The sequence below is a fragment of the Haliotis rubra genome, unplaced genomic scaffold (genome assembly GCF_003918875.1).
Source record: "Haliotis rubra isolate DU_JTF1 unplaced genomic scaffold, ASM391887v1 Scf235, whole genome shotgun sequence".
Classification (NCBI taxonomy): Eukaryota; Metazoa; Mollusca; class Gastropoda; order Lepetellida; family Haliotidae; genus Haliotis; species Haliotis rubra.
The window spans coordinates 1,301,227-1,329,077 of NW_025766392.1; the positions used below are offsets into that span (position 1 = coordinate 1,301,227).

The following is a 27,851-nucleotide window of genomic DNA, read 5'->3' on the forward strand; positions in this document are numbered from 1 at the left end:
CCGGATAGTTCGCGCCGCCGATACAAATAACACGTGGAGTAACTGTCATAGTAGTGTAGACACGCGAGAGAAGACCCGTGGAGGATATGTTAATTTGAGGAGGAAGAACCGACAACAACCCTAGGGTCAGCCCCCAACACCGAACATCTGCTTCCTACTTACCCTTTATATGTCAGTTAACCCTCAGCAGCATTTTGTATATTTTGTGGTTTGAGGTATTTTAGAATATTTGGTTCAAAGGTGGTGACAGGGCGTTTGCTCGCAATGTGGTTTTGGGACTGTTTGTTTACAATTTGGTTTGAAGTGTTACCATAATGAGATGAAATAATGTCTAACTACGCATATTTTTTCATTGTTCAGACATCATTCATGAATCGTCATCCATTTTTGAAGAAATTCTCAAAAAAGTAAAATAAAATGGGAAAAAATCGAATTGTATGCTGATGCCATTTGAGATACAGTTAATGATCTGTCATCCTTTTTTGAAGAAAATCTCAAAAATGTGAAATATACTGGAAAGAAAAATCAAATGGTATGCTGATGCCATTTGAAATACAGTTAAGTTGGGTACACACTTGAACCAGATGTCTAGCAGTATTGTTATATAACGTATATATAGACACACGAGGGTGTAGCATAACATACCGCACTTAGTGACACTACATGACAAGGTGCTCGTCACGTGACGATCTACGCCACATACGCGCTCAGCTTTTGGTCTCTTGGCAAATATCTCTTCCTTTCCACTCTTTTCATGAAGAATATCTCCATTTAATTGTAAAGATTAATATTTTCATATTCTATCATTTTGTTTATGGTAAAAGAGAAATCATTTTCTTTATTTTCTATCGTGAAACATTTTTACCATTCTAATTCATTTTACACAAATCAACTAATCTGGTTTTGTTGTTAACATTTGTTTGTGTTTTTGTAACGAATTTGTCTGTTTATTTGGTTGGAGGAGTCGTTCGTCACTAACACTGTAACTGTAGCTGTGCAATGTCCTCAACAGGTTCTCAATAGGAGCATGGATCCTCGCAACCCCGAACAGCAAGACGGACAACTTCCGCCACTCATTGCGCAACTTCCGGCGCAAGCAACGACAGTGCCTACCATCATTCCTCAAAACCTAATTACTGCCGGGACAAGGAAAGACTGCGTACGCCTGCGCAACTTGCCTACCATAGCACAAGTGACAGATATTCTAACATTCCTAGGCGAATATTCTCAGTTTATTGTGTATCAAGGGGTACACATGGTCTATACAGCTCAGGTTGGTGCTATTCCTTCCTGTGTAGGGGAGATAATTCATCATTCGTTGTTTACTCATATCGTTTGCATTAATTGTGCATGTCGCACATTGTAGTTTTTTCACATTTAATGCTTTCACTTTGAACGCATTTGATTTTAATCGTCTTTGGTTTTGCACTTCATAAATAACTGCATGGTCACTGATGTGTAACAGGTTAAAGCTCCCTGCCCTTTAATTATAATTATATAAACTCCCGTGTTATTATACACGCTTAATCTAGGCCCCCGTGTAGAGGAAATATTAAAGTGTGCGGGACAGTCGACATTCAGAATTACCATTGAGTGATGGGGTAGCCTAGTGGTTAAGACGTTCGCTCGTTACGATGGCACGGGTTCGATTCCCATATGTGTAGATTGTATAATGCCCATTTCTGGTGTCTCCTGCCATGATATTGTTGGAATATTGCAAAAAGCGGCGTAAAACCCAACTCACTCACTCAGAATTACTGTCGTTTCTCTAATTATAAGGTGCAGTTGTACATTTTAGTTTGTTAAAACCGTATTTCATTTTACGATGTTATTCGCGTCATTTATATTTCACTTCATGGTGAGTCTCGAATACTAAATAAACAGACCTCCTAATCCCTTGTATCAATGGGTTTGACGACCTCAATACTGTCATTAGTGTCTCGTTGTGTAACATTGATCTGATTCCTGTGTACTATGTTTAGGGCGAGCCATCGGGAGAGGCATTCATTCAGATGGACTCAGAAGAAGCATCGAGCATGACCGCCATCAACCGACACCGACGACCTATGACATTTGCCAACAAGAAGCGCTTGATTGACGTCATACAGTGCTCTGGCGATGACATGAGCCTTGTTCTGACCAATGGCATGCCAATGGCCACCATTCCTCAAGCACCTGCCCAGATGATACAGAGGCAGATTATAACACCAGGTGAGTGTTCCAGAACCCTGACCCAACATTGTTTTTATCCAAAAACATTACATTATGTAAACTACTTAAGAAATCTAACGGACAGGTTTCAAACCCTTATTTCTGCTTCAGACTGTGCTTGTACATTTACGATTTCTAAATAGTTTCGAGCCTGGGATTTTAAAAACTCTGCGGCCATGAGGTAGCCTAATGGTTAAATCATCCACTCGTCATGTTGAAGACCCGGGTTTGATTCCCCACATGGGTACAATGTGTGAAGCCCATTTCTGGTGTCCCCGCCGTGATATTGCTTAAAGCGGCATAAAACTAAACTCACTCACTCCTTTAAGTAATATCCCAACTATAAAACATTGTTACCATTCATCTAATGCATCCAACACACAATACTTCCTTATCACAATGTATCACCTATATTTTTCCCTTTTCCTAGTAACAGCACCGACCATCATGCCTTCACTGGGGACGTTGCCGTATGCCCAGTTGCCACAGCCACTGCCAGCCGCCTTTCCCCCAACGATGACTCACATCCCCCAGCGTCCGGCGACGTCCTTCTACCCTCCCATCCTCTACTGGTACCCCAGCCCCCCTGTCTCCCCTCAGACTTATCTCACCCATACTGGCCCCTCGGTCATCGTAATGAGAGGCCTGCCTTATAATGTAACCGTCCAGGACATTATCAATTACTTCCAAGGATTCCCAGAGGTATTTAAACTCTCTTACACTGCCTCTTGCCGAACACGGACAAACTGTCCCTACACGAGCAACCTGATGCATGCAGCAATGTCTCACACATATCTCTCCGTGCCATTACATACTAAAGATATATTTTGGTTAAATGTACACTTGATAGGTATATGCAGTATTTTAGTTACTGCTTGGATGATGGTGGTCGCAAGGGTATTGGACACCCGCCCTCTCCTTGTTACTCAAAATACGGGGCCCTTGATTCCGGGTAGACCCAGATTGTCTGTGTTCGGCACATCGGGATGTCGGCCGCAAGTGCTCCGAGTTCCTGCAGCTTTGGATCATGTGTCGTAGTGATATCCCAGTCCGCCTATCTTTCGCTTGCCTCCATTTTTGTTGGTAATGGTTCTGTCTATACTGGGTATTCCTGTCCCAAACGCCTGCGCCTCTCATTACCCGAGGTGGTCTGAACACATCACATAGCAACTCTGCGTGTCACACGTGATAATCATGTGATCTCGCGTAACCCACAGGTCTCGCGAGATTCATTTTTGAAAGATGGATATCGCAGACTTGAATTGGCAAGCTTTGTTGCGTGTGTTGGGTATGGTGTTAAATTAATAGCCTGTGTGTCTTTATGTGAACACATTGCTTCGGTTTTGTTTATATTTCAATTTTTCGTTCCGTTGCTCCCTTGTTCCTTGCCTTATTTTTGGTTTGGTTTTATTACTGTAAAAAAATCTGTTTGCATGTTGCACCCCCCCGTAGTAGTATAAACACAAAATAATAATGATAATAATAATAATAACAGTAATTTGTAATATGTTAAGGCTTGTCCTGGCGTTAATTTATAGACATACCAAATGTAAACATACTTAAGCAGATTTAAACATTTCGTTGATCTCCAGAATCTTATTTTATGGGTTTTGTTTTCAGGTGAGTCCAGAGACGGTCCAACTCCAACACAGCGCTGACGGGAAGCCAAATGGCGATGCTTTGATCACCTTCTCGTCACGTGCTGAAGGCGAAAGAGCAATCATCGAGAAAAACAGGCGCCATTTGGGCAACCGCTTTATAGAGCTTTTCATGGCATGACGACCACGTGATGGGAGTCCATGACAACAGACCTGCGCATTATGACTGAAAATGGTGACATGAATTCTGCCCGGCCCGGCAATCGTGCTGCTTGACGTTGTTTTAGTAATATTTTACGTCCCCTCCACATGCCAATATGGCCGTTCTGGAAGGAAAAAACGCCAGCTTTTAGTTTACTAGACTAAAAAGGGTACTTTTATTGTGTAATTTGAGAGATTTATTGTGCTTCTGTACAGTGTCGACTGTCGCAATGTTGGAGAATAAGCTGAACCAGATCTTATTTATTTTGTGTTGAAATTTTAACACATATTTTTCTAGTTGTAAAATATTAAAACCACTTTTCATATTTATATACACTATCAACCATGCATTCCTCATCATGTCGACTTGTAGACAATGAAAATTGTAACTATTTATTCGATGTCGATATTACTGTTGTATTTGTAAAATAACGTGTTTTATCTTGTTACTGAATAGATGAATTATATATACATATACATTAATTTAGAATATTTTAACGAGCGGTCTTCTACAGACCACTCCAGTGTTGTACATAGAGACTTGTATAGGATTTGTTGTGTACATATTTTGATGACGTCATTGTTATTTGTTATGTCTGTTGATGACGTCGCGTTTTGACGACGGCCTTATTTTGTATAAGCCCTCTGCGCAACTGGTTATCTAGTCACTTACACGTTACCACACCCTGGCTGCAGTAGCCGCTCTCTGGCCCCTACCGTGGATTCATGATAAGCTTGTTTCCGTGATGAAACAATTTAGTCATTTTGTCCTGCAGTTGACTGAATATTCTACATGTCCGATCGTATTTACCATCTTTAATACGTTTACCATATTAAATTCCCTTCCAAAAATATTGCCCTATTTTGGAAATGTGCCTTACTTACGAAACGCCAAAATATCTGTGATTTGAACCAAATTATTTTTCAAGGATGGAGTTGATGGTACAACTTCGCAATAAAACTCTATGCATTTGATGAATAGAAACCACATTGGCTGAGTCTCCCTCTATCTGGACTGTCCCTAGGACCAAAGATTAGGTAATATGTTCGCCATTGCGTCATAGATGTGTATAGACCAAGAGGGTTCCACTCGAAATCAAACTTAACAGCTGCAATTATTTTCTAGTTATTTGTGATGTATTTCATCACAACAGTGAATGTGCCTTTACGTCATATTTATTATTTTTTGCCATATTGCAAACATATAGATTGAATGTTATATCTCTGGCTGATTATTGTAGTTGTAATGTCTGTGTAGCTGACGTGAGGTGGGGTCGAGATGTCGGTGCTCACCTCAGTTATTGAAGGTCGAAAAAGAACGGGAACACATGTGGGATATATCCATATCTTTACCATACATGTGGAGGCTGCATGTTATATGTATCGTATTAATATTTATTAATATACACACGAAGGCAACGTTTGAGGGATACATCATTCTGAAACTGGGGCGGTGGGAAGCCTAGTTGTCTAAGTGTCCGCTTGTCACACCAAAGACACGGGTTCAATTCCCCACATAGGTACATTGTGTGAAGCCTATTTCTGGTGTGTCCCCGCCGTGATATTGCTGGAATATTTCTAAAAGCGGCGTTAAATTAAACTCACTCACTCATTCTGAAACTTGGGTTCTTGATGTCAGTATTATAACGCCCACATTGACAGTGCAACGAAACTTTCCATTCTGGATCTATCCCAGCAACATTCCATGAGCCTTCAGTGACTGTGGTGAGCCAATCTGGAGGTTATGTTATCAGTTATTGCTTCCTCGGTTAGTGTGCACAACTCAAATATTTGTTACCAGCTTGCTCAATGTTTGACTATTTGAAATAAGTACACGTATCGTACTCGGAAACAATAGAAAGTAAGTAATGGCGAATTGTCAAGTGCCATTGTCTAGCCTGTCTCACCGGAAGTGCGATCTTGCCATGCGTCTGCCGAGGAAGCAGTTCCGGGTCACGGTTCGTAGGGTATGGGCACTGTGATGCATTTTTGAAGCAATCTCATTTTACTGTCTGACGTCGTTGCGGGTGTTAAAACACCAACTAAATGGCGATATTATTGAGTAAGAAGTATAATGTTATAGCACGGTCGTGCAGGTAGATGTTAGATATGTTGGCACTCATAGGGTGCAGTTCTTGTCTATTGGATCTACATTATTTTAATGTGCAATATCATCATTTGTCAACAGTGCATGCGAAATGCGCAGGTTGCTGCGCATTGTATATTTACTTGGGTTTTGTAGATCTGTGCTTTATTACTGACAGCAATCACGAATCCTGACGTCATGGAGTCGTCACCTAGATTTTCGTATATGATTGTATTTTTGCGGGCACCTGCCCATCTGATTGTACTAAGTGTAGTTAGTAAGCTGATACTCCTGAATAAACTCCCTTCATACACTTGGTGGTGGTGCCGATGCTTTTATCATGGTGATGGTTCGAAACTGTCTTTACTGCTGACTCTACTCGTCAACGAATATGGCGTTGTCAACACTTCCTCTTCCGGGATGAAGCAAATAAACCCGTTTATCCAGCCCCTCCTCCTACTAACTGTCTCCCTAAACCCCTTTGCTCATGCGTGGGACTGGAAAGCGACTATGATACTCTTTCGTGACAACGTGACGTTGCTTTAACTATATGTAACAAAATGATCCGTTTTGATCAAGCTAAATACAAATATATTCCATCAGTCAACGAGGGAAACGTAAGTTATGGGTGTCGCAATATCATGTATTAATATTAACGGTTGCTATAGTGATGATTGCTATAGCAGCATCTCTCTCCCAGTTTTCACCTAACCCAATGGTGGTGGGATGTGCACGCAGCTTTCTGCGGTGAACGGGACTTATTTCAGTGTCAACATTGCCGAGGTGTGAGTTACGCAAAACCCTCACGTAAACTTCTAACAGATCACTGGTTTGCTTATATTTGTGCTATGTCCGTCCCATTAACAGGTCTCCATATTTTTTAATCACTCACCCCTAGCAGCCTCGTCCAGATCACGTGATGATCATGTGACGGTTTGACATGGCTGGTCAGTGCTGCTGTTTTCAGATGAGAGGAGAGATACGTGCCAGAGAAACTAGTCATATTTATCTGATCTTAATATTTTTAAGCGATGCCTCCATGCCCTGTTTGGAGCTCAGGCCACTTGTCCTGGTGACATGGCCGCCATTATACGCCATCACTCATGTCAAGATTTTATCTTGTCTCCTATTTTCATAGATTTATTTAGAAGTCGCCACATTTGGCAGTTATAATGTATTCTATTCGTGTAAGTATTGCCCTTTTAATTTATTTCGTGAAATAAACGTATCGATCGTTAGTTAAAATATTGAATATAACAGTGTATTGGTTTTGCTTATTTTCCGATCCTGTCTACATGCATAAATCCGGTGGCTTCCTGTACAAATCAGCGCTTGTATAGATCTATTTCAAAGGTGATATAGTCCAAGTGAAAAGGAGGAAGAAATTCGAATTCCGTATCTGTTGCAGTATTAAAGGGTTGTTTAATAACAGTTTATTATGGGACACTTTGCTTCTAAGACATGTTCAGGAGGTTATGGCGTCGTTAACGGAAGCCTGGATAAACAGGAATACCCTTTTCTGCATTTCCTTTTCGAGTTGATAATGTGTTCTTGTTTTAACGTTTAACGCTGCACTCTGCAAAACTCTAACTGTATGTTATTGCCTGTAAATCATCGCGCAGGACCAGTGATTAATATTGTGAACAACAATCCAAGACCTCTGGTTAAGATGACACGATATCGACCAGTCACTGAGACTGTCAATCCAATCCATAACCTCGCCTCTTACGACCAGTATAGTTTAATTGGGACGTATTTTAATCCGTGATCCCAAATGTACTTACTTGGGGATAGTGATTGTTAAAGGATCGCATGAGAGTACAAGACTGCTAACATCTCCGATGAATTTCATTGAGAAATGAATTGAAATAAATTGGTATTGGAAATATTTGGGGGCCCATCTTATAATATGCAATGTTACGGCACTATTGAAACGTAACAGTATGGGGGAATAAGCCTGTGAGAAAGTAAAACTCGGTAACAGCCAAATATTAAGGATTCTATACGAAAGATAATTATTCGTTCCTCCACCTTGTATATAAAGTCCCCAAGTCAATATGGCAAAGTTGACCGATAGCTCGATGGTTATGGTATACAATCGTCACGTTGTAGCTGCTGGTTCGATCCCCAGTGCGATTACATAGCTGTTTTAATTCTACTGAAGAAATGCCGTGAGATAATCAAAACTGAATATGTAACAAAAGATTGTATTTCGTTGCGTTGTCAGAGAAAAACATAAATAAACTCTGGTTGAAGCTATTCTATTAGCCTTCTCCCCCCACTCCTTAACCCAACGTGAGCTAAGATGGCGTCACCGTGTTGAGTCATGTCGCCATTCATTCCACAACTTGACGCAAACCGCCCACTTGAAATTCAAGTTGGGTGCGTGGTGGTAGTTAAAGCATTCCCCATTGTCGCTTAAGGCGCGGGTTCGATTCCCCAAAGAGTTTCATTCCGGATGACCCAATGATCAACGGAGGTACATCGCTTCTATTCTGAACACAAGCTTTACTTATTTTGTTTGAATATAATCGCCGCGGAAGTGATGATGGATAAAAGATAAACCATAAAACTAATTGTTCACACACATTAGGGGGCGGTGGGGTAGCCTGATGGTTAAAGCGTTCGCTCGTCACGCCGAAGACCCGGGTTCGATTCCCCACATGGGTACAATGTGTGAAGCTCATTTCTGGTGTCCCCGCCGTGATATTGCTGGAATATTGCTAAAAGCGGCTTAAAAGCAAACTCACTCACTCACACACATTAGGGCAACACTTTGTTCACTCGGTCAGCGCTTTGGTCACACTCGAATGCACGCTGGCAAACTTCGTCCAAACACACATGCTTGTTTTCAACACATTGTTTTAACCCCATATCCAGAATAAGTTGTTCAGGGGCAGTTTATTTATTTACGTGTATTCTAGAATATCTTCGTGTTTGAAAAGGTACGGTGGGATAGCCTAATGGTTAAAGCGTCCGTTCGTTACGCTGAAGACTCGGGTTCGATTCCCCACATGGGTACAATGTGTGAAGTCCATTTCTTGTATACTCCGCCGTTATATTGCGGGGATATTGCTAAGAGCGGCGTAAAACTATACTCCCTCACTCACGCAATGAGTTCTCGGACATGCATGCACGACATGAGGTATTGTTCAGGTATACGTGGGTGTCATGACAATATTTCGTTGAAACACGTGAACGCCAGAATAACACGTTCAAATACATGGACGTGAGGATAACATGTTCAAGCAAATGCACGTGAGGTTAACATGTTCAAACATGGACGTCATGATAACATGTTCAAACACATGGACGTGAGGATAACATTGCTCAAACGCACATGCACTGTTTTGTTCAAACACAATGGATAACATATTGTTGATATACACGAGGACATCAGGACAACACATTGCTTAAGCAGGCACGGACGTCATGATGACATATTGTTGAAACACGTATGCGCAACAGGAAACATTGTTCAAACACACACGGACGTCATGACACAATGTTAAAATACACATTGGCGTCACCACAACTTATCGTTCAAACACATAGGCGTGTCAAGATAACACATCCTTTAAACACACTTTTACGTCATGAAAATATATTGTTTGAAAAGAAAAGGACATTATGAGAACATTGTTCAAACACACATGCGGGTCACGAATACATATTCTATATTCAAACATTCATGGCATGTCATGTGACAAATCCGTGGCACGTCCTGTTTAGATAAAGATCAAACGTGTCAGAAATGTAACAACAGACGCTACACCTATTAACTCTGCCCAGTAGAAACGGTGGGGTAGCCTAGTGGTTGAAGTGTTCGCTCGTCACGCCGAAGACTCAGGTTCGATTCCCCACATGGGCACAATATGTGAAGCCCATTTCTGGTGTCCCCCGCCGTGATATTGCTGGAATATTGCTAAAAGCGGCTTAAAACTATACTCACTCACCCACTGCACAGTAGACGCCTTCACGGGGGACTTTTCCTCTTTTAAAGATGGCTATGGCATATATGTAGTTAAAATAATAACAGTAGCCATTTGATATGTCAAAGAAATGCATTTTCCTCTTGATAACATGATTCAAAACAGAACATAACATGACACACATAATATATGCTCATTACCACAATGCTACACAATATTATGTTCATTTACATGTGAAAATACGATATACAAAAATATTATTACTTCTTATGTAAGTATTACCATGCAAACATTATTGTTGGTCACAGATGGTTGGTTCTTTACTTAAAAAAGCGCCAAGGTATGAAAGCTCCAATCATTAGCACGCCGCTATTTCCGCAGAGGCGGTGGGGTAGCCCAGTGGTTAAAGCGTTCGCTCGTCAAGCCGAAGACCCGGGTTCGATTCCTCACATGGGTAAAACATGCGAAGCCTATTTCCGCTGTCCCCCGCCGTAATATGGCTGGAATATTCGATTCCTCACATGGGTAAAAAAGCTGTCCCCGCGTAATATGGCTGGAATATTGCTAAAAGCTGCGTAAAACTAAACTCTCTCACTCACTCCGTGTAGACACCTTGCGATCCTCTTGGCGCTATATCTGCTCTTCACATTGTTACCGACATCCAAATGGCGAGAGGAAGGATGACAATGCATCCCGCCAGCCCTTCGCCGTTGATGAGCCACTGGTGACCGACTACGACACCCGGTGCTTGGGTGTAGATGCTGCCCAAGATGACGGGGTTCACCTGGTTCCATAGTGTATGCATCAGACCACTCGCCCAAATCGAGTATCTGAAACACAAGCTCTGGAGAGTGATATGCCGAGTGACAGACCCATATCGAGTATGAGAAACGCAAGTGTGGGATTGAAGCATGCACAGACACACCCACAGGGACTGATGTATACACAGACACACCCACAGGGACTGATGTATACACAGGCACACCTACAGAGGATTGATGTATACACAGGCACGTCTACAGGGATTGAAGTATACACAGGCACGTCTACAGGGATTGAAGTATACAAAGACACACCCACAGGGATTGAAATATACGCAGACACGCCCACAGGGATTGAAGTACACGCAGACACACGTACAGGATTGGAGTATGCACAGACACGCCCACAGGGACTGATGTATACACAGGCACACCTACAGGGATTGATGTATACATAGGCACACCTTCAGGATTGAAGTATGCACAGACACACCCACAGGGACTAATGTATCCACAGACACGCCTACGATTGAAGCATGCACAGACACGCCTACAGGGATTGATGTATACACAGACACGCCTACGATTGAAGCATGCACAGACACACCCACAGGGATTGATGTATCCACAGACACGCCTACGATTGAAGCATGCACAGACACACCCACAGGGACTGATGTATCCACAGACACGCCTACGATTTGAAGCATGCACAGACACGCCGACAGGGACTGATGTATACACAGGCACGCCCACAGGGATTGATGTATACACAGGCACACCTACAGGGATTGAAGTATGCACAGACACGCCCACAGGGACTGATGTATACAAAGGCACACCTACAGGGATTGAAGCATGCACAGACACGCCCACAGGGATTGATGTATACACAGACACACCTACAGGGATTGAAGCATGCACAGACACGCCCACAGGGACTGATGTATCCACAGACACGCCTACGATTGAAGCATGCACAGACACGCCTACAGGGATTGATGTATACACAGGCACGTCTACAGGGATTGATGTATACAAAGGCACACCTACAGGGACTGAAGCTACACAGACAGGCCCACATGGATTGAAGTATACACATACACGCCCACAGTGATTCAAGTATTCAAACACACACTCACATGGATTGAAGCATACGCAGACGCCCACAGGGATTCAAGTATACAAAGACACACCCACAGGGACTGAAGCTACACAGACAGGCCCACATGGATTGAAGTATACACATACACGCCCACAGTGATTCAAGTATTCAAACACACACTCACATGGATTGAAGCATACGCAGACGCCCACAGGATTCAAGTATACAAAGACACACCCACAGGGACTGAAGTATACACAGACACACCCACAGTGACTGAAGTATACACAGACACACCCACGGGTTGAAGCATACACAGACACGCCCACAAGGATTGAAATATGTACATACACCTCAACAGCGATTGAAGCATACACATATACGCCAACAGGGATTGAAGTATACACAGATACGCCAACAGGGATTGAAGTATACACAGACACACCCACAGGGATTGAAGTATACACAGACACACCCACAGGAATTGTAGTATCCACTGACACACCAACGGGTTGAAGCAAACACAGACACGCCCACAAGGATTGAAGTATACAAAGACACCTAAACAGGAATTGAAGTATACACAGATACACCCACAGGGATTGAAATATACACAGACACACCCACAATGATTGAAGTATACACAGACACACCCACAGGGATTGAAGTATACACAGACACACGAACAGGGACTGATGTATACACAGAAACGCCAACAGGGACTGATGTATACACAGAAACGCCCACAGGTATTGAAGTATACAGACACGCCCATTTGGATTGATGTATATACATACACCTCAGCAGAGAATGAAGTATACGCATATACACCAACAGGGATTGAAGTATACACAGACACCCACTGGTTGAAGCATACACAGACACACCCACAAGGATTGAAGTGTGTACATACATCTCAACAGGGATTGAATTATACACAGATACGCCAACAGGGATTGAAGTATACACAGACACACGCACAGGGATTGAAGTATACACAGACATACCCACCGGTTGAAGCATACACAGACACGTCCACAAGGACTGAAGTATGTACATACACCTCAACAGGGATTGAAGTATACACAGATACGTCAACAGGGATTGAAGTACACACACACACACACACACACACACACGCGCACACACGCACACACACACACACACACACACACACACACACACACACAGGAATTGAAGTATACACAGACACACCCACAGGGATTGAAGTATACACAGACACACGCACGGGGATTGAAATATACGCAGACACGCCAACAGGGATTGAAGTATACACAGACACGCCAACAGGGATTGAAGTATACACAGACACACGCACGTGGATTGAAGTATACACAGACACACCCACAGGGATTGAAATATACGCAGACACGCCTACAGGGATTGAAGTACACGCAGACACGCCAACAGGGATTGAAGTATACACAGACACACCCACAGGGTTTGAAATATACGCAGACACGCCCACTTGGGTTGAAGTATTCATTGACACACCCACAAGGATTGAAGTATACACAGACACACGAACAGTTATTGTAGTATCCACAGACACACCCACGGGTTGAAGCATACACATCCACGCCCACAAGGATTGAAGCATACACATACATTTCAACAGGGATTGAAGTATACACAGATACACCCACAGGAAGTGAAGTATTCACAGACACACCCACAAGGATTGAAGTATACACATACACCTAAACAGGGATTGGAGTATACACAGACACACCCACGGGTTGAAGCATACACAGAGACGCCCACAGGCATTGAAGTATTCACAGATACCTCCAGACGGATTGAAGCATACAGAGACACGCCAATTGGGATTGAAGCATACACGGACACACCCACGTCGAGATCTGAAACACGGGGTGTAGAGAGTGAAATATTCACAAATACCGTATCTCAAATCGAGTATCCCAACCACACATGAAGAGATACGTGCACTGTGAGGGGTTGATTGACATATTCTGAACCTCGTATAGAAATTGGGGTAATAGTGAAATCTTTGGTTGTTGACACTTCATGTTGGCATAGAGGCACATGCACAAACACTTCAACTGCCATCTGAACAAATCGTTTCGTTCTGAAAAGTCAGCCAAATAAACATTGCCCAGGGTCCTGTGACCTTTGGCAAACTGACAAACTAAAAGCACGTTCTGTGGTCAAGTACCTGGAGAAAAGACAGGAGTTCAACACTATAGTTTGGCATGAAATGCATGTGGACCCGTTTTTATGTAAATATCTCTTCATCCAATGACCCAATCGATCTCAAACTGTGCAAGTGGATGTTTTGTCAGACAACCTAATCACATTGTAAAATCACCGATTTTATGCATTTTGTATTAGAGAATCTGTCTATGTAACTGTCAATAAAATACACAGCAGAACGCAAACTGCTTGCAGAGGAGAGGAGCCAATGGCCTGTAACAGCGGCAGTGTTGGGTCATAAAGGTCAACGTTCGTCAATGTAGGTCAGCTATGCACGTGACAGGTATGAAGAGGTGTTCATTTCTAGCAAATAGCCGGCGAATGACATCTCTGATGACCCTGATGTCAAAGAATCTAACTTTCGATGCCTACCTTTTTTGTACAAGGTTTTGTTTATTGGTTGTTGGTTTATTTTTCACAATTTTTAGCACGATGTTCTTTTCATGCCAAGAGCAAAAGTTGTACGTTTCATGTAATCCGACACCTTATAAATCGGTTTGCTACGTTTGCTCTCTTTTAAAAAAATTCAACACATTTCTACTTAAACGTTTAGCATCATCTGAATAAGCTTTCATGATGACAGCTAGAAGTAGTCAATGGGAATGATCAAACGGTCTATCACTGTGCAGTGCACAGGTAACTATCATGAACTGCACGTGCATTTACCTTTATGACCCAACACTGCCGCTGTTACAGGTCATTGGCTCCCTCCCTCTGCAAGCAGTCTGCGGTCTGCTGTTGATTTTGTTGACAGTTACATAGACAGATTCTTTAATACAAATGCATAAAATCGGTGATTTACAATGTGATTAGGTTGTCTGACAAAACATCCACATGCACAGTTTGAGATCGATTGGGTCATTGGATGAAGAGATATTTACATAAAAACGGGTCCACATGCATTTCATGCCGAACTATAGGGACAAATGACCTTTCATGTGCCAACGTGAAGAGATGGCCAACAGAGTTCAAACGTGGAAGGGAAGCCTTAAGACGGACCCCCATCGTGGAAGGTTTGTGACTGCAGCAGACATCAGATAATATCCATAGAATGCATTATACTACCATTATATGACTGAACGTCATCTTGGTATTTCAGTAGGTGTTTCCCAGAAGATTGTACATTCCATTATCAAAACAACTTCGGTAATGAAATATTAACAGCTCTTTTAGTTCCAAGGCTTTTGATGTCTGAAAAAGCAACAGGCATAAAGACTCTGATCTAGTTCTGTATAAAGCGGAATCAGAGTTTCTTGCAACGATTTGAATCAATGGATGAAACCGTAATTCGCCAATTTCAAAACAATAATGAAATCAGCTAAGCATTTGACATCAGCACCACAAACGAAGGCAAATATTGTCCTATCGATTGATAACGTTGACATCAGCACCGCAAACGAAGGCAAATATTGTTGTCCTATCGGGTGATAACGTTGACATCAGCACCACAAACGAAGGCAAATATTGTCCTATCGGGTGATAACGTTGACATCAGCACCACAAACGAAGGCAAATATTGTCCTATCGGGTGATAACGTTGACATCAGCACCACAAACGAAGGCAAATATTGTCCTATCGGGTGATAACGTTGACATCAGCACCACAAACGAAGGCAAATATTGTCCCATCGGGTGATAACGTTGTGGTCTCTGTGTTCTGGTTTCATCATGGTAGACACTCTTCCAAAAGACCAGACATTAAACGGTCACAGAGGCACTCTTGTGAGGTCATTCCGGAACGAACTAATGACGTGAGGAGTTTAGAAATTGTGAGATCTTTCATTGCACCAGAAAGCAAATCAGTCTGTGCCATGGCTACAATCCACAAGTGTAGCTTTGAACTGCTTCTGGAAACGCTGCACGTTCCAGATGTGACCCCGACAGATATCCCTGTTCCCAAACATGAAGACAGTTCTGTCCGAAACCATCAATTCAGGCGATGTCGTACACCTGCCGTGAGGAACGTTTTTGACAACCAAGATGTGAACTTCCAAACAATCTAAGACAAAATCTTTAAACATCGCTTACACAAATTGAAATATAATCGTTTAAATGTTTAATGTTATTAGGTCAAGTCTTTCTACTTGAGGCTCAGATCATGCAAATGATCCCTCATACCAGTCAAACCTGTGACCATCTGGGTTGGAATCGGTCTTCACCGCCCAATGCGTATCGTAAGAGGGGACTAACAGGATCGGGTGGTCAGGCTCGCTGACTTGGTGGATGCTGAAGGTGTCAGTCACTAGATTGTCTGGCTCGCCTATTCACAGACAGCCATCATATAGCTGGTATATTGCTGGGTGCAGCGTTAAACAGACAACTAAACAGTAATACCAGTCACATACCATCCAACCGACCCCCCACACCCACACCCCACACACACCTCCCACACACTTCTCCACACGTCATGAATCTCTAGTGTCCCCATCTACACCCACATTCGTTGTACAGAGACAGACCTACCCCGACTTGATTGCCACCCAGCCATGGGGGAAAGCTGATAAAGTCACAGATAAACACTGCACGAGCACGGTGATGCGGGGCCTTGGGGGTGACAGTCGTGACGTCATCAGTATCAACACGGGCACGTGAAACAGTCCCCATGCTACACCGCTGAAAAATTGAGACCAAATTGTTAACACACATAAACATATGCATAGTAGTATATGCATCTCTATTCCCCTCCAATTGCGTTGATCGATGCTCATGATGTCAATCACTGGATTGTCTGGACTGCTCGATTATTTTACAGACCGCCGTCCTATAACAAACTATACCCCAAAGTAGCAGGGCACGGTGAGGAACCAAGTAGCTGGAAACAGTGACGTAAGAAAGAGCGGGAAACACAGTGACGTATCAAGCAGCGGGAAAGACAGTGACGTATCAATTAGCAAGAGAACATAGTCACGTACCAAGTAGCGAGAAAATGTTGACGTACCTTAGACGCTGGGGAGCACAGTGATTAATGTAATAGCTGGGGACGAATTAATGTACCAAGAGCAGGGGAACACAGTGACGTACGTTCGGGTAAATACAGTAAATAACCTCAGTGACAGCGTCAGACCTTGTGCGGAGTACCATTTTTCAACGTTTCGAACCTGGAGCGTTACGTACCTAAGTAACAGAGCGACACCTGGCGTGAAGTGGGACATCAATGACGGCAGCAAGAAGCATCTCCACCCCACTTCCTCCCCCGCCGCCCTGAGGAAGCTGCCGAAGAAGGTGCCGTTGAAGAATGTGCCGTTCAAGACGTCAGCTTGGTAGTCAGGCTGGTGATCTGGCACACAGAAGTGGAGGAGTCAATCTAACTTTCCTTGATGAGAACTAATGCTTCATCTAATAAATGCAAATTGAAATAACAATGATTTCATACAAAGGCGGATCCAGAGGGTCCGCACATCTCCCTTTTTGTCTTGAAAGTATATTAAATGACCATTGACACTCTTGAAAACGCATGAAAATGAACCGTGCACCCCACCCCCTTTCTCAGAAAGCTGTATCGATAACCCCTACAGGACCTCAGTTTCATGACGATCATGCAGAAGTAGCCAATCATGAGCATTATGTTCAAGAGGTTCCTGAAAGAGAGAATCATCATCAGGTAGCACAACATCGAGGATTGCCAGAACTGAACGCAGTTGAACCCTCTCAACGTCAAAGACAACCGCAGAATTAAGCAAACACAGTTGCATTCTAGAAACTGGGCCAACACAGCGTCAGGATGAAAACGTCCTTGGTGTCGGTGTGATCAGCAGGGCGTGGAACTGATACCAGACATTCAGGCATTCGACAACGTACTTTCCACCACACAGCAGGAAAACAGGCTCTATTTATCGCAGAAAGACGTCAACACTGGTCCCACACCCCAAATGACTTGCGGAAACTTGCGTTAACGTTTCAACTCCGATGGTACGAATTCTTCTCCACGAGGCTGTCTTGGAAAGCATGCGTTCGCATCCCACTGACCCGACAGACGTCATGGGCAGACGAGTCTGGATTTGGCTGAAGATCACGCCATTTGACAGGTTTGCGCTATAAGGATATGTGTACCTGAGACCTATGCTGGTGCACTGGGACTGGACTTCGTCCTCTTGGACGCACGACTTCATCGCGAGTGGGAAGTCAGTACCTACTTAGGGCAATAGACCGTTGTCCGCATGGAGTGGACAACAAGGTCACACCAAACCCACGTGGAACGAATTGCAGATTTCGTTCCGGCAACTCTAACAACTCTCCGGCAATGGTCTCGCTAAACAGTGGAACAATTTTCCTTGCCTACCATCGCATTGGCAGCATTTGGACGGGTGATTTGACTCATAATCAGTCACGTGTTGTTTGCTGTCAGAGTGTGGCACATGGCAACGACCTTTTGTTCATTAAACACGTCTTCGCGAAATATTGTCCGTGGCTATTTCCACATAAACATACTTATGACGTATTACCTTTACAAGTGGTGATTCTGAACAGATCTTGAAAAATATAAACAAATTGGACCTTATGTATTGAACGAAACGATGTCATGGTAAGAGAGTTGTTTTTCTCCTACCATAGCTACTTGTAGTTATTACTTTATTCAAGCGATATAGTGACGTTATTTCTATACAAGCTCCTCACAGCGAGATCACTTGTCCTACTGGGAGCGTGACGTATTTGTCACACACCGCCATAGCGCGCTTCCTACACAGTGCTGCGTGACATGCGTGACAGCCATTTGTCAACACTCGTCCCTTTTCGTAACCTCCATTTGACTTGTCCCGGAATAACACGAGTTGGTCACGAATGGCGTGACAGCGTGTAGAGACAGATTCCGATCACGAAATGTACTGATGACTTGTATGAATTCTACTTGCTTATGCATGAGGTCGTTTCGACTAAACTGTATGATGAGACTGGCTAGACCCGCTGTTATCGCGCACTGATGATGGGGTTACCTGCTCAGCGTTCCATTCACGGGGTTGTCTGGTCCAGACTCAATTATTAACAGATCTCTTTGCGGCGTTAATCAACATTCATTCACTCACTAATACATATGTTTTACGCCAACATATGGGACTTGGATTGTTGAAGACATATACTCACTGAGCTGTGCCCATCCCATGAGGAGGTCAATGACGACGCAAGCTCCCACCAGGGCCGCGACACTGTACACCGCTACCGCCGAATAGGCCACAGCTTCCAAGGGCTAGATAGAAGAAGAGTCACTCGAAGTACAAAGTAGTACTCCATATTGCAGTATTAGAGTATTTGAGAGAGAGAGAGAGAGAGAGAGAGAGTGAGAGAGACAGAGAGAGAGACGAGAGAGAGAACACAGAGACACACCGAGTGAGAGAGACACACACACAGACAGAGGAAGACAGAGAAAGAGAGAACGACAGAGACAGAGAGGGAAAGAGATTAAGAAAGAGAGAGAGAGAGTGAGAGAAAGAATCCACAAAATAATAACACCACGAGAGAAAGAGGCTTATTTATATATGACTTCACCTGATTAAGTTAGTATTATGTACAGTGCACCCTGGTTATAATGCCAAACTGGATATAATGCCATTTGCCAATGGTTTTTGGAACAATAGTATTTTTCCTGGTTATGTGCCAGTTACAGGAGGCATCAGTTCAATCACCTTGTTAATTGCACAGGTCCTCTAACTGTCCTACCTGGTTATAATGCCACCCTGGATATAATGCCATATTTCCTCCTGCACAAACGGTGTCATTATAACCAGGGTATACTGTATATACCAGTAATTATTTCCTTATCGAAGTCAACCCCAACCATTCCACTTGTAATTTCATATATCTCCGTAATAAAGCGTAAGTACAGAAAATACCATATAAACTATTGCGAATCATAAACAGTTCTTTTATGAATAGTTTTTGCGCACACTTTAAGCAAGTCTTTCTACAATAATCTAAGATGACATATCACGTGATCCGCTCTGATCTGGTACACTGCCTGGCACGTGGTTAGAGAGTCAAGGCGTTGACATACATAGATAACATGGTGGGGCACGTGACCTACCTGGCGCACGCCGAGTACTCGGACAACCAGGGACCATACGTCGTCGGTGAAATACAGCGCCATGGCTGTCGGCAGGAACATCGCCTTTGCCAGTGTCTGGAAGCTCAGCCATTTCACATGACCCACATACACCCATGCTATCGTTACGACGTTGACTGCGACGACGTAAGACAGACTCTGGTACACAGTCATTGACGCCATGACTAGGTCTCTACGCTGATGGTATCAAGTTACGTGACTGACCGGGAGATGTTGCTATGTGTGGCGGTGTGTTGCTGTGGACTGCTCGAGCGCGTTCTTTTTCAAGGCGGGAACAGATCGATAACACAAATGTTACAGTGACATGGATTTGGATTTAGCGTTATTCTTATCATATCACGGCGGTTTGTTTGTTTGTTGTTTAACGCCGCACTAAGCAATATTCCAGCTATATGACGGCGGTGTGTAAATAATCGAGTCTGGACCAGACAATCCAGTGATCAACAGCATGAGCATCGATCTACGCAATTGGATGACATGTGTCAACCAAGTCAGCTAGATGCGGGCAACACACATTAGACATTATTGTGTGTGGGGTTCGATCCCGGACCTTCTACTTGATGAGCTAAACTGTTAACATAGAGGCCCATTAACCCACTGAGCCGAAGCTGAGCCGCGCTTAGATTGTTGTGGTGAAAAATGTAGTTTGTTTGTTGTTTTACGCCGCACTCAGCAATATTCCAGCTACAGTCGAGCACCGTTGTCTCAATATTCACGTGTGGAAACAACCTCAGTTCAGAGGGGTATTTGAAAGGTATGTGAATATCGAGTTTCTTTGCAAATATCGAGTTCAAAGGGTAATTTTGCTTGTTGGAACCATGAAATTATATCGAGACATCCGAAATATCGAGACATCTGTATCGAGTTAAAAGAGCTTGAATAATAAGAAATTATGAATGATTTTGCCGGACCGAGATGTTAATAATATATGAGACAACCGAGATATCGAGTTATCAGAGTTCGACACAACGGTGCTCGACTGTCGATGGCGGCGGTCTGTAAATAATCGAGTCTGGACCAGACAATCCAGTGATCGACAACATGAGCATCGATCTTTGCACTTGGGATACGATGTGCCGGCCAAGTCCTCGAGCTTGACCATCTGATCCCGTTAGTCTCCCTTGACGACAAACATGGGTTACTGAAGACCAAATGTAACCCGGACCTTCACGGGTAGTAATGAGAGAAAACCGAGTTAAGTTAAGCCATTCCCAGAGCTGTCTAAACGAGAAGGTGTTATAATTATGACAAAAACTAAGACACGACAGGATCTGTTTGAATTAAGATCTTACGATGGGTAAGATGGCGAACGTGAGATGTACAGTTGGGTAGTATGAGTCTTCTGTATCAATGACGACAAACCGAATGCTTTCCCTTTGCTCTTTCAAACATGAGTGAGTGAGGTTAGTTTTACACCGCGTTTAGCATCATTCCAGCAATATCACGGCGGGGACACCAGAATTGGGCTTCACACATTGTACCCATGTAGGGAATCGAACCCGAGTCTTCGGCGTGACGAACGAACGCTTTTACCCACAAGGCTATCCCACCGTACCTTTTCACGAACATATTCTAGAATACACGTAAATAAATAGTACATATATTTAACAATTATCGCTTACGCCTGACAGAGTCGATAACCGATGATATGGCAATCATCTCATACCCAATATTATCAAAAATAATTATAACATGCTTTATTTCTACTAGTTTGTAAAATTCCCGAGATGTAGTGAGTTGGTCTGTTTTAGTTTCATTTGCTGTAGGTGTAAAACAGGTAAATAATTGAAACCAGTATTCTTCAAATTGTATTAAACAAGCTTCTATTGTTGAATAAAACAGTTTGGGAAAATGTTTTGAAAGTTTCGTTTCACTCCCTATAGAGTTCCGCGCACAGGATATCGCACCAAAGAGCTTGGATGGTACACTCTTTGAAAAAACAATTGGCTCGTCACGCCGAAGACCCGGGTTTGATTCCCCACATGGGCACAATATGTTAAGCCCATTTCTGGTGTCCCCCGCCGTGATATTGCTGGAATATTGCTAAAAGCGGCGTAAAACTAAACTCAGTCAGTCAGTCAGTTGAAAAAAAAATCGTCTAATGAAATGAGCAACTCGTCCATAATGTAAATCTGGATGGCATGACGTCTTAAAAAACATTCCTGAGGAATGAATATTCCTTTATGCTTGATAACAATTCATCAGGATTGTGTATGTTTTGTGGAAAAAACAAAATAGTTGGTATTTATAACTGCGCCTGTATCCGTGCATTCAATGATAGGTCAAGGCGCTACAAAAAGGGTACATATATGTACAATGTATACATGACATTACAAACAGTTGGTGTTAAGAAAGGAAGAAAGGTTCTAAGGGAAGGGACTTGAAACAGTTCAGTGATTCGACACATTTGACGTCAGCTGGCAGTGAATTCCAAAGCAATGCTGCAGTGTAGGCAAAAGGTCCTCTGGCCATAGGAGACAAGTCTGACTTTAGGGACTGTAAGTAAGTGCTGATTCTGGGATCTTAGACATCTCGCAGGGGTGTACAGTGTAAGGAGTTCAGACAGATACTCTGGAGCTTGACTGTGGAAACATTTATATACAAGGCACAGGATTTTGAAGTTCACACGGTACTTAACAGTGAGCCAATGTAGGAAAATGAGAGGTGGAGTGATGTGATCTCGCTTAGATTTCAGACATACAATACGGGCAGCAGTGTTTTGAATTGTTTGGAGGTTCTGTATTTGCATAGAGTTCAATCCAGCGTGGAGGCTATTGCAATAGTCAAGTCTAGTAAGCACAAGAGATCTTACTAATGTATGGGCACAGTCTGTGGTGATGTATCGGCGGATTGAGCTAATGATTCTGAGATGGTGATGGCAGACTTTACGTAGATAGTTAATGTGGGCATCAAGTGAAAGATTAGATTCGATGTACACACCAAGGTCTTTGGCAACAGAGGAGGGTTGAATGCCAAAGGATGCCACCTTGACACCAGAGACTGATACTCCCTGCAGCTGCCTATGGCTGCCGGCTATCAACAGATCAGTCTCACTGTCACTGAGCTGCAGCTTTCTAGATGTCATCCATCTCTTTATGTCGGACACACAGTCATCAACAATCTGAAGGTCTTCCAGAAGTGTGCTCCGTCTCAAGATGGTAGTGAGCTGAGTGTTATCGGCATATCCACAGTGGCTGCAACCGTGCTTGTTGATAACTGCTGGTAGCGAGTTCACATAAAGCAGGAACAGAATCGGTCCAAGGACCGACCCTTGAGGAACCCTATAAGCTAACTCAAGTCTAGATGAAGTAACACCCTTATCTGACACTTCTTGGCTCAGACCACTCAGAAAAGACTGAAACCACCTCAAAGCAGTTCCTCTCACTCAAACTTGCAAATCCAGGATTTCTAATAGCTGTTCGTGTTCTACAGTGTCAATCGCTGCACTCAAATCAATGAACACAAGGGCAGCCAAATTCACGGAATCCAGAATATTTCTCAAGTCACTGATCAGAGATGTTCCATCAGCCTCTTTGCTACAGCCTTTTCAATGAGTTTCGATAGAAATGACAAATTCGACACAGGTCGATAGCTTTTCAGCTGTGAACTGTCCAATTTGTTGTTTTTAATCAGAGGTTTGACGATTGCATTTTTCAAAGATTGAGGAAATGTGCCAGTTGAAATACTTCTGTTTATGATATCTGTGATGACCGGAAGTAGGCAATCTCAATGATCCACAACAAGCTGTGTTGGCATAGGGTCCGAGGCACAAGTGGTCTTATTCGATTCCATGATAAGTGATTTCACATCAGATAAAGAAAAGGGTTGAAAATCAAGGAGAGGCGATCCTTGGGGTACGGATTGCTGGTGATACAGCTGATCCACGACAAGACAGACTTGTCTGATATCCAGGATGTTGTCTTTAAAGAACTCATTAAACGACTCAGCGAGAGCAATAGGATCTGAAATATCTGGAAGTATATCTTCACCTTTTTAGCCCTGATTAGAATTCAAAACTTTTTGAAGCTCACGTGGTTTTCCTTGGAGACTGGAGATTTTCTGCCTGTAGAATTCTCTCTTACTGTGCTCTATTGTCTTTGAGACCTTATTGCAAAGTGACTGATATATCTGGCGGTGTACAACTAAAATTGTTTTTCTCCACTTCCGTTAAGCACGCCGTCTGAGACGTTTGGCTTCTCGTACAGCCTCACAATACCAAGCACAGCCTCTGTTTGATTGGAGCATGTTTATTCAGGACTGTACGGAGAGCAGTGTTGTAGTGTTGAGTCAAGTCAGATGCATCACCTTTGTTGGACTCAGACGTGAGGGTCTGCGAGAGATCGGAGGAAAATGTATCTCTATCAATAGTTTTAAGATTTCTGCATGATCGGATTGATTTCTCCAAATCAGGACTCTCCATGTTCAACACAGAAAACACAGCATGGTGGTCAGATATAAGTTTGTCCTCAACTCTAACACAGTCTATGAGATTGTCACTGGACGTTATATCCAATCTAATGTATGACCTGATCTGTGGGTTGGTTGTTTAGTTTTACGCCGCTTTCAGCAATATTCCAGCAATATCACGGCGGGGGACACCATAAATGGGCTTCATACATTGTATCCATGTGGGGAATCGAACCCGGGATCTTCGGCATGACGAACGAACGCCTTAACCACTAGGCTACCCCACCGCCCCTAAGTAAACTATGAAAAATAGTTCAGATTTTATGTTTAAGGATATGTGTTGTATGTGTGCCATGCAATATGTCTGCATTTGACGCATAGCCAAACCAACATCCATGTTTTATAGGTAGGTCCGGTTTACTTGTCATATCCCACACAACCATAGTGACAGTGTGTAGGCGATGGTATTCACCGTATCATTAGGACATCCTGGACATACAACAGAGACAGATTACTCACATACAAACATGTATGCACGTTGTATTCTGTGGCGGGGTGGAAGCTGTGGAGTAGTGACTTTTGTTTGTTTGTTTATTCCAACTGCACGGCGATGTGACTTTAGAGTGATCTTAGGGGCATGCATAATTTATATAGATAAACACAGGTGAAGTTGAGCAGTGTACAATAGTACATATAAGTGTGAGTGAGAGAGTAATTTTTGCGCCGCTTTTAGCAATATTCCAGCAATATCACGGCGGGGACACCAGAAATGGGCCTCACACATTGTACCCATGTGGGGTTTCGAACCCGGGTCTTCATCGTGACGAGCGAACGCTTTAACCACTAAGCCACCTCACTGCCCCTGAAGACGTTTAAAAAACTAGTCAGCTCATATAGGCCAGCTCATATCCTGCTATCTTATGGTTGACACTGTCCTATCCAGAAAAAAACCCGGTTGACATCAGCTCACAATCGCACGTGTTTTGGTAATAGAAACTCAGTTCTTTGCTGCCAATGACAATCAGTTCCATATATTGACAACAGTTTCTACTGCCACTGAATTGTCTTACACACAACACTCCCCTTCAATAGAACTGTGTGCACGTGAATGTGCATTGTTTAATGCCGCGCTCAGCAATATTCAAGTTACATGACGGCGGCATTCACGTAATTGGTTGATATTTTGATCAATCTCAAGCTACGATGACACGCCATAAGCTGAGTGGTGAGCCTAGTGATTTCCTGCAAATGCAGTAATCTAGACAAGCCACACATTCTAGACTTGCATGGGCCGTATTTGGTATATTTGTTTCAGGGTTAGTATGACAGACAAGAGGGTGTTCGTTAGAGACGAATTCTCACCAGGAATCCCAATGAGGCCAACATGTAAGAACACTCACTAATAAAAACGTATTTTATTACAATGTAAGTAATTACATTAAAATTACATGATAAAGTCACAGATGAAAAAAAAAGAAAAGAAAAAAAAAGGATCAACACTGCCCAGAACAGACACGCACAGGAACCCAAACAGAATGGACCTACAACAGTCTTCGTAATCTCCAATCTGTTATGATAAATAACCTGGTCCCATTTGTTATCATCTTTTCATTTTCAACCAGATTAAAAAAATGGCCCTCCAATAAACTTATTTTCCAGAGACAAATTGTGTCTTGCTAGTGAATATGAAGAACATACAGGCAGAGACGGTGACGTCACTTCCGAAATGAAGCTAAGATGGCGAAAGGGCCCATGTCTTTTATCAAAACAGAATGGAGACAGAGTATACAACTCAAAAGATGTTAAAGAACACAGGTCCTTTCATATTACTATGCCATCTGTCATGCCATGAAAGAGTAACTGTACAGTATGAAAGAATAGGATGTGGCATGACAGATTAATTACCAGAATGAACCAGGCGTCATGGCAGGACAGATTAACTATAGACATATGAAAGGAGCATGTGTTCATAAGTTCTTTTGAATAATATACAAGGGTTTACCCACAAATTACTAGAGGTGGTCTTGCTATGTTAGGACAGTGATGAGGCTGGATAGCATGGTGTAGGAGGACGGTCAGCGGGGAGAGTGGTTGGTCCATCTATTCAATGACTTTCAAGAGTCCTGTAGTACCCAACCATGGTATGTATGGACACAGTAAGCAGATTCAGGGTATCCCCCAAACACATGCCCTTGATGCGGCATAGGCGATCCAGAGGGGGTGAATCTGCAAGGATGCAGAGGGCCCCCACCCTCATATCGATTAAACTAACCACGCAGTTGTACTAAAATATATAATTAAATCATATATTACAAAATTTATATTAACTGACTATTTTTGCCAAAAACCCTGAGCCATGTGCTAAAGTACTTTAGCATTTTTTGTACTTCTAGTGCCCTATCTCTGAAAAAAGATTTTTAAGCTTCTGGAATGGTTTTGGTATAATGAGGGTTTTAAACATTTTTTTCAGTTCTCAGAGGTTCACCATTTTGGTCAAAACAGCACGGATATGGTGATGACAAACTTATAGACATAAACAGGCGATTCCAGCCCAAGATCTTAAGTTTCTGAAGGAACACAACTTCCCCCACTGAGGCGGCAAGGACACCTTAGCATCACCTCAGGTGTAAACCACACTGGTTGTCAAGGTGATATCACCACATCACTGGTTTTAACTTATTTTATTTTTAAAAACCACCAGATCCACACAACATTTGTATTTACAATTTCATATTTTGTACTTACATTTAATCCTTGCATACTTAATATTCTGAGTGAAATCGTCTATATACAAATTTGCAGATCAACTAATTAAGGGTAGGAGGAACTGTCAATTTAATCGGTACATACTTCTCCAACTAAAAGGTTGCTAGGCTATGGGAAAAGTTCATATTTAGGCCACAATAAATAAACTACAGAAAAGTTGATATTTAGACATGAATAAATACATGATTATATTTTAATGAAGCGATTTCTTATGACAAAGATGGAAGTATTTTTCTTTTCATATTTCCCTCAATGATAATATTCTTGATTTCCCACCAGCGATGGGCACGAGAGTTGTTGTCACACCGTACATGTCAGTACATAGTGAAGACAAAATACCATCAAACATGATTATCTTGCTGACTAAACATGGAGGGTAATTGATTTGTGACTGAACTGTCCACAATAGACTAACATCTAGTCTCTGAAATGAATATATACTGAGGGAAAAAAATAAGGATCACATGAAAGCACAAATGTTCCTTTATATGTTT

General features: G+C 42.7%; 2 protein-coding genes and 1 long non-coding RNA gene across 4 annotated transcripts in view; 1 reads left to right on the forward strand and 2 right to left on the reverse strand.

Annotated features, from left to right (window-relative positions):
• The window catches only part of LOC124278345 (RNA-binding protein fusilli-like), a 30,099-nt gene extending 22,746 nt beyond the window's left edge, over positions 1 to 7,353 (forward strand). Inside the window, exons 10-13 of one of the 2 annotated variants that reach the window (XM_046714067.1) lie at positions 1,013 to 1,273; positions 1,983 to 2,211; positions 2,642 to 2,913; positions 3,832 to 7,353. In XM_046714067.1, coding sequence (XP_046570023.1) covers positions 1,013 to 1,273; positions 1,983 to 2,211; positions 2,642 to 2,913; positions 3,832 to 3,990 — 921 coding nt within the window. In that variant the 3' untranslated portion in view covers positions 3,991 to 7,353. The remainder of the gene's footprint in view (positions 1 to 1,012; positions 1,274 to 1,982; positions 2,212 to 2,641; positions 2,914 to 3,831) is intronic. The other variant, XM_046714068.1, reaches the window with a different exon arrangement.
• On the reverse strand, positions 111 to 27,610 carry LOC124278347. The gene is made up of 4 exons (XR_006899068.1): positions 26,092 to 27,610; positions 21,547 to 21,552; positions 8,342 to 8,352; positions 111 to 120 (listed from the first exon to the last, which is right to left on the reverse strand). It is a non-coding gene; the product is annotated as an uncharacterized LOC124278347 (long non-coding RNA).
• LOC124278346 lies at positions 10,142 to 20,430 on the reverse strand. Its single transcript, XM_046714069.1, has 6 exons — positions 20,146 to 20,430; positions 19,209 to 19,311; positions 17,244 to 17,406; positions 16,593 to 16,742; positions 10,592 to 10,858; positions 10,142 to 10,538 (listed from the first exon to the last, which is right to left on the reverse strand). Exons 1-5 carry the CDS (start codon positions 20,344 to 20,346, stop codon positions 10,672 to 10,674), a joined length of 804 nt encoding a protein of 267 aa, XP_046570025.1. The 5' UTR covers positions 20,347 to 20,430; the 3' UTR covers positions 10,142 to 10,538; positions 10,592 to 10,671.
• Positions 27,611 to 27,851: the final 241 nt, after the last annotated feature.